General features: G+C 31.0%; 1 protein-coding gene across 2 annotated transcripts in view; it reads right to left on the bottom strand.

The window, feature by feature from the left end:
- Positions 1-1,445: 1,445 nt before the first annotated feature.
- The window catches only part of LOC108690825 (sodium-coupled monocarboxylate transporter 1), a 9,281-nt gene continuing 2,345 nt past the window's right edge, over positions 1,446-8,381 (bottom strand). The window contains exons 2-15 of one of the 2 annotated variants that reach the window (XM_018198331.1): positions 7,828-7,943; positions 6,766-6,958; positions 6,052-6,211; positions 5,915-5,980; positions 5,786-5,837; positions 5,643-5,710; positions 4,615-4,766; positions 4,392-4,532; positions 3,584-3,808; positions 2,344-2,527; positions 2,144-2,230; positions 1,883-2,046; positions 1,651-1,809; positions 1,446-1,581 (exon numbers count right to left, since the gene is read on the bottom strand). In XM_018198331.1, coding sequence (XP_018053820.1) covers positions 1,464-1,581; positions 1,651-1,809; positions 1,883-2,046; positions 2,144-2,230; positions 2,344-2,527; positions 3,584-3,808; positions 4,392-4,532; positions 4,615-4,766; positions 5,643-5,710; positions 5,786-5,837; positions 5,915-5,980; positions 6,052-6,211; positions 6,766-6,953 — 1,764 coding nt within the window. In that variant the 5' untranslated portion in view covers positions 6,954-6,958; positions 7,828-7,943 and the 3' untranslated portion in view covers positions 1,446-1,463. The remainder of the gene's footprint in view (positions 1,582-1,650; positions 1,810-1,882; positions 2,047-2,143; positions 2,231-2,343; positions 2,528-3,583; positions 3,809-4,391; positions 4,533-4,614; positions 4,767-5,642; positions 5,711-5,785; positions 5,838-5,914; positions 5,981-6,051; positions 6,212-6,765; positions 6,959-7,827; positions 7,944-8,381) is intronic. The other variant, XM_018198340.1, reaches the window with a different exon arrangement.

The raw sequence follows: 8,381 nt of genomic DNA, 5'->3' as shown, positions 1-8,381 counted from the left end.
TATATATATATAATATAAGCCACACGCGTAGGGCATACGTGGAAATTCCGAATCTATCAGCCGCCCAGACGAATGCAAATGGCATATGAAGCGCGCTTAATAAAGACTACGCAACTTGCGAATCACAATTTTCTTTGGGACGTGCTGCCCGTGACGATCACGCATGGACTTCGTGCGAAAAATTCCTGGCTCTTTCGTGCGAACGACGCGATTCATCGAGATATTAAATAAATGCATCATTTAGCAGTGGCTTTTCAACGAATCGTGTCTTGAATATAGTAAATACACAATTCGATCGCCATTCTTTTTATTTTTTCGAAGATAAGTGTTTGCATATCCCATAGCGATCGAAAGAAACAATTATTTTCCATGAACTTTGTCAGTGAACCAAGATGAAGTTTGACAGAAATTAAAATGATGAATTAAAATGATGATCATAATAATGAGCATTTTATTATTTCTATTTATTCTGTAAAAAATACATACATAATAATTTGCATTGTCTATTGCGATATACATGTATATATATATATATATATATATATACTGACATATAAAAATATTACTTCATATTTTTTCTTCTACACACTTAACTCAATGTACATTAATATATAATTTAATAAAAATAAACAATTCATTCAAAGCTAATAAAAGTAGACGGAGGTCAATGAACAAAACTTTAATTACTATTGCACAAAATTTCTTCATTTTTGAACGTTTTATATATATTACTAATTTCATTTCCTTTACTAATTTGTATTTTTAATATAAATATGTATAGGTAAACAGTAAAGTTTAAATTAATGGCAGTAGTTATGGAAAATTATAATTTTACTTTATGAGAATTTTTAATAATTAAAATACCTATTTATATATTTCATATTTGGCTTTCTAAGGCTCATGTAGAAGCCCCTATGTATGGGTCTATAATTTCAGCGGGAGTATTATTAAAGATAGGCAGGTATGGGTTAATTCGATTAATAGAAATATGATTATTCAACGAAAATGAGTTAGGATATGTAATTTCGCTGAAGAGAACTCCAAAGAGAGCTGAAACGTTCAAAAATAAAGAAGATTTTGCGTAATGGAAAGTAATTAAAGTTTTGTAATTGTCGTTCGGTACCTCCATTTGCTTTAATTCTTATTAGCCTTGAATTGATTATTTATTTTTATTTTAAAGATTGAGAGTCGTTTTGAAATTTTTTATATATATAAAATTTAATTACGTACATTAAATTCAATTGGTCCATTGTTCAAAATTTAAACATGTAATTTTGATAATCGGGAATCCATTTTATATATAAATTTTTATAAATACGTACTTTGAAAAAAAGAAAAAATTAACTATAAAAACCAATAATAAGTACTTTAAAATCTTCTAATTGCCAATTCAACATATCCATTGATAGCAATGATATATTTGCAAAAACGTATATTATGCCGTTTTCTATAGAACAATATTATTAATTAGATTGTGATTTTTTACGAAGAGCCGATAGTAAATTTGCTGATAGTTGCAAATCAGTTGATACAGGTACACATCCATCTACCTCTCGTGAACATTTTTGTTGTGGTAACCACCTATAAAAGAGTGATGTTTTTTTTGTTGTAATAAAAGTTGTAGCAAAAGTTTCTAAACGAGTTGATTACCTATGTATCACTGGAGAAAGCAAATTCTTGTCGATCGATGAAGGATTTTGCACACCTGTCATACAAGTAACAATCGCACCCACCACAAGTACCGCCAACGTACCAATAGGAGCAACCCAGTGATAAGACAACCGATATAACGGGAAGACATTGTCTTCGCTGCACAATGTATGCGTTTGTTAATTAGAACCAAGATTAATTCAATACAAATTAAATAAAAGGAGGGACTCACTTGTGCCATTCAAATTGCTTTAAGAAATTTTGGCTCACATTTCCCTCGCACTGTGGCACTGGAAGTTTCTTTGGCACTATGAGACCAGAACCAATGGCCGCATTCGCACCAAAACTGACCCATCCGGACATAATGAATCCTGCAATAGTACCAACAAAGGCACCCTGCACAAAACAAATATACACGAAACAATAGTTTTTTATTGTAAGAGTTTGTTTGGAAAATAATTGTTCTGAAAGTTGATCACATTTTAATCTATACCTTGGAATTTGCCCACGGAAACAAGATACCCAGAGTGAAGACGCCAAAGGAAGTTCCGGCAGCGATAGCGGCTAAACTACCCGTCACCTAAATTGCAATAATAAAAATTACAGCATTTTTAATCGCAGTAATAAAAATTATAGCATTTTGTTGATGTTTTAATATAGATTACAAATGAAATGATAACACTGAACACTCACAGATAGAACTCCTCCTAATTTCTCGATCAAGAAAAGCAAGCATAGCGCCATCACACCAAACAGGACGACAAGAATTTTCACGAAAATTGTGGAACAACGATCATTGGGCTTCATTTTAAAGCATCCTTTAACGAAGTCCTCCAGAATCACAACGGACGTCGAGTTGAAGCCTACTGATAATGAGCTGCGAAAAAAGGACAATTTTCATATTTGTTCGCGACAGATCAACTAAACATCAAACATCAACAACTAAACATCAAAATTGCTAATTTTCTCATTCGGTCAAATGATTCACATCAGCTAAACTAAACAACAAATAATTGAACATGTTTTTTTATTTAAATTATAAGTACAGAGAAATTTGATAAAGATAATAAATTATTTTATTTATTTGTTATCGATTTGGTGCATAAAAAAATTGCCCGTTTTATTTTATTAAATGAAATTTATTTTTAAGAAAACCATCCTTTCTATCGTTGATCGAAATATGTTGATTGAGGCAAAAACATCTCAACAAATGAATATTATATCTTACTTAATTAATATATTAATAAAAATAAACATAGAAAACATTTGAAGAAATAAAATACATACATATAATAGAAAATATATTGGTTAACCTATATAATTTAATAAATGTATACTAAAATTTAAATCTTTAATCTTCTGCGTTTCAATTTTCTTTCAAAATCGGCACGAACTTTTCGGATAACTCAATATTTATTGATACATATAGAAAATACATATGGAAAATATATATCATTGATAAATCTTTTCTATATGTGCGTATTTTACTCTTTAAAATGTTTTTTTATGTTACGACATGCAATATTATAAATAGAATTCTGTCGAATTTGGTTGCGAATTATCGTCTGAAGTGGGCTTAAGACGATAAAACTTTATTGACAAACAAGTGAAATGCATAATAACGAAGTTAATTGCATATCTTAACTTTGTAAATCCTACATTTCGTTTATTTACAAATTATATCTTATCACTCCTTATAAATTACCGTTAATAACGTCTATTATATATAATAACCTAGCTGCCCCCTCCCTATCCCACTTAATCAATTCTTAAGGAATAAATTATATAATTATGCGTTCTTAAATTCCGTAAAAAAATTTTTTGTAGGAGGCTAGTCCCATAGTCCCCCAACTAACAATCGCGAAAAAACTACTCATATAGACAATTTACTTATATTATAGACAATTATTTATATTAATTTGATTTGTGATACCTGAGTGCTGCGCCAAAAATTCCGGAAATAAAGAGGCCAGGTATCCCATGTAAATGATGAGCAATTTCCATGACATAAGCCGGCAACAATTGATCATCGGCTGTAATTAAGCCAGAAACTCTTGGATCACATTTCGGTGGCGACCACCAAGCGAGAAGGACTAGTCCACACCAACAACATGTTGAAATAAACACCATTATGCTGATGGTAAATATCGCAATGGATCTGTAATTAGGATATGTAAAGATTTGCAACATTGACTATATTAATATAGACATATGTATGAGTAATGTGCCCACGCACGCACACACACACACACACACACACACACACACACACACACACACACACACACACACACACACACACACACACACACACAGAGTACGATTCATTCGGTATTCTTTTTTTAGAGTTTTTCCGAATTGTTTACGTATTTTGCATAACAATCAAAAGAAATTATCTTTCACGAACTTTATTGGCAAACCAAGACAAAATCTAACAGAAATTAAAATGATAAATGATGAGCATTTTATTATTTCTATTTATTCTATAAAAAAATATACATATATATATATATAAAACATTGTTTATAGTATTGTGATATATTAACTTTTAATTGTAATAATGTTATGTTATAAATTGTATTATAAGATATAGCTATTATGAGATATGTATAGAGAATAAAACATAGATTTATATATAATATTTAAGTATACGTATAACATAATAGCTATATACGTTATTATCTCTTATCATTTTATAACAAAATTATTATGAAAGTTGCTAAAGTAATCGATATACTCACATTTGAGATATTTTTGTATTTTTTAACGATATATATCGTTGCACCATAGTTTGATTGACAGCGATATACGAGGTATTGTATAACCAAGAACCAATCAGTACTGTCCAAAAGGTATGTCTCGTGTAGGGCGATGGATCAAAACTATACAATAAGTAAAAGAATACGAGTGAATATTTGGTATGTTTGCGCAATATAATTTTGATGACATTCTTTGAATTCTTACTTAAAAAATTCGATGCGATTGGCATCGATAGCTCTATTCCAAATTTCAGACGCTCCCATTTGATAGGTACCTAGAGAGGCAACTGTAATAACTGCTGCTATCATCACGCCGACTTGTAATGCATCTGTCCAAACCACTGCTCGAATACCACCCTAATAAAAGTTCAAAAAACGAATGCGTGTAGATAAAGTGTAGAATAAAATATTTTATTTTATATAAGACACTCTTGAATATCTCGTAAAAAATGATTTTACTTAATCTGCATGTATATCCATACATATTTACATGTATCTGTATTTAATCAGTTTATTTTCTTTTGTAACAATCATCAGAGTTAAAGTAAGTTAGGAATTTGATTATGCTTCCTCAATTTCTCTCTCGATAAAAAGCGATATTTCCGCGACGGTATTATCTATTTCTGAAGAATTAGTGGCGTTAGTGGCGAATGCTTTTTCGAGTGCATGCAATTGCATACAGTCCACAGTATGTTCGCGCGTGCGCAAGCGGCATATAATAAACAAATTTGTAAAGAGCCACTCAACCACGATAAATTCTCATTAATACGAGATCCAACAAATTGCTCGGATAATTACAGGCGCGCGATCCCGCGATTAATCACTTCAGCGCCGGCTTTGTGATCCGCTGCTACGATAACATCCGCTCGACGTTCTCCGCGCCATTGTTTCCCCGCGCCATTGTCGGGCTTTCAGTTTCCGTCCATAAACATTTCCAGTACTAAGGCTCTCGCGTGAGATTCTTCGCGGCATTGTCCACTGAAAATTGTTTCCTACGGTAGACCGTGTCCGAGGAACTCCAGCCATCCCGCGGGAATTTGGCGAACGAGCCTCCCCCGGAAAATTAGCTTAGGCTTCCGTTCTCTCGACCGCCACAATCATTTTCATCCCCCCTGCGTATACTATTCTTGTTAACATTTAAGTATAATATGACAATCTTACGATTTTTTCATTTTAATTTTTCTTTTTACCTTAATTTACGAAAAAATTAAGTGGCACGAAATCGCAACTTACCAGAACGGTGTAGAAAACACATACGATGCATACGATGCTTCCGATCAAGTGTATATTGATACCGCTCACTGCAATGAATTATCGAAAGTATTAATGGAAGTAGGTTAAAATCTTAACGTGAATAATGTAGCTATATAAAATACCTTGATTCAATGCCAATGCAGGGACATAGACTACGATTGATTGGAAAAGAATCTGAAATTAATTGATTCTTATTTAATTTATTCTTTGAAATTGTCATGAAAGCATAAACAGACCAGATGTAGACTTACCACGTCAAAAATAAAAATTGAAGAAATCAGAATCCTTACGGTACGATTGAATCGAATTTCCAAATACTAAAAGAAGTGAACCGTGAAAATTGTGTCACGAGAGGTATACTAAACGGAATTAAATGGAAAGAACTAACCTCGTAAACAGAGTTAAGTTGTAAGGTAGTAAAGACAGGAAGATATATAGTAGCGACCACGATACCGGAAAAAAAAATCGAGAAGATCGTGATCCAATATTGCGTGCCAAAGTTGTAAATCTCCGACGGAGTACCCAAAATCGTCACGCCTGATATGAAACTACAGTTATAGATTGGATTAAATAATCTGCATAATTAATCAATCAAGCCCGAATTACACGATAAATGAGATACGAATCATTTTTTACACGAAAAGGATGATTTTAATAAAGTATCTAAAAATTTAGATACCAATCTGAAAATAGTTTTGTTGAATCATCAAAATAATTAATTAATAACCTATTAATTAATTAATCCTATAAAATTTTTTTGTAACAAGATTAATTTCAGATCTGTATATAGCTAAATTTTTAGATACTTTATTAAAATCATCCTTTTCGCGTTACTTTAGTAAGATCATTCTTTTCGAGTATGTAATATTAATCTCTAAAATTGAGGTGAACATTGTTATATGAAAATATTAAAAGAGTCTTTATTCTGAATTAAGATGTGAAATTTATGATGGCGATAAAAAAAAATTGTTTAACACTAACGAATTCTTTATTTCTTCTGTTATGTTTCAAAATGTTTTAAATCTTCATTTTTCATTCATTCCTTATTTCCTTTTTTTCTTTTAATAGTCTTAAATCATATAGAATGACGAACCAAGCTTACCTAGCGACGAGAGAAGCGGACACGGGAAAGAGTCCTAAGCTTCTTCCTCCAAGCAGGTAGTCCTGTGTGTTCGACTTTTGCGCTCTTCTGAAGTGCCATAAGCCGGCTGCGGCAGACACGAAGAGCATAAGTGCAAACACCAGCCAATCGATCCAATGAAAATATCCTCTTCCCGATACAGCTATCATCTTTACTGAAATCAAAGAGCTAAATCTATTCAATGCATTCGAAATGATGCATTATGCTTAACTAAATTTTTAAATATACATTTTAAATATACATTTTAAATATACCGCAACATATAATTACTATAAAATACAATTCTGCTATATTCTTAGCATATCTTAATCGCCGTTGGTTAAGTTACCATATATGAATACATAATTTATTACTATTTAGTTATTTTTATTCTATCAAAACTTTTTATATTTCAACTTCTTAATTCTTTTTTTTTTCTATTATTTAATTGCACTATTATTAACTTTTATTAATCAAACTTTTATTAATACTGCTAATTTAAATCGTAAGTGCCATTTAATAACAAATATTACAGAATCGATGATATAAATCTTAATTAATCTTGTTGATTGTAACTGCTTGCAATGACAAGGATTTTCGCATATAATTATAATAATTATGTTAATTTTATGTTTATTTTATGTTTAATACATTTACAATACATGAAAAAAAAAATTATTTCACAATCACTTTACTTTATTTGCATCAAATCACGTATTGTATTTCTTTTAGATCAGCGAAAAAATTGTGAATCATATCTCAGATTACAAAGTCGACAATATTTTTAATCCGCTAGTCCTACTGCAAGGACTATTGACTGACGCATCGCCAAAAATATTGCGTCAATTTTTTATTTATTCTTGTATAAGTCACGTTTTACTGTACTCCAGCGTCTATCAGTGTAGGCAGTAATTAAGTATCACGCGTTATAATAAAAATATATTAAGGATGTATGTCACGTCATCAATTGATCACAAAGGATATTGCAAACATATCATTAATACCCGCCATCGTTAACGTTTCCCTGTTAGAGAAGCCACTGACCTGTGACTTCTTCGCACGTGCTAGTAATTTGGTCTTGTTAACGTTGAATGACAATCATAGCAGTGTTCTCAGTTCCACAGTTTGCGATGCCATCCCTCAAATCTCGTATTTCCGTTCTACATTAACGAGCGAAGTGAATTACAATTATTCGTATATTAAATTATGATCTAATCAGAGGAAGATAATTTAATCAAAGGGATTTTTAATCGTGACTAAAAAGAATTAACTCAATAAAATTAATTGAAAAATTTATAAACTACATTATTACGAATTCCTAGTTGTTTGATATATACAAAGTATTTTGAAAAAAATGAAACAATACTTAGTGGTAGATTTCTGAGATTCATTTTAAGACGAAAATTCTAATACCAAAATATCGAAGCTAATATGATCTTTATAAATATTTAAAATTAGTAAAATTAGTAAATATTACCTTTTGAGCGTTCATAATAATGTGCTAAAAACAAAAGTTTCGTTGTCGCTTTTTACTAATATCGATATAAATATTATGCATACAGAGATAAAATTATTAATATTTCTAATTATTAATATTT

This window comes from Atta colombica, unplaced genomic scaffold (assembly GCF_001594045.1).
Source record: "Atta colombica isolate Treedump-2 unplaced genomic scaffold, Acol1.0 scaffold105, whole genome shotgun sequence".
Classification (NCBI taxonomy): domain Eukaryota; kingdom Metazoa; phylum Arthropoda; class Insecta; order Hymenoptera; family Formicidae; genus Atta; species Atta colombica.
Note: the sequence above shows the minus strand (reverse complement) of the source record. Positions and strands in the feature narration are given on the sequence as shown.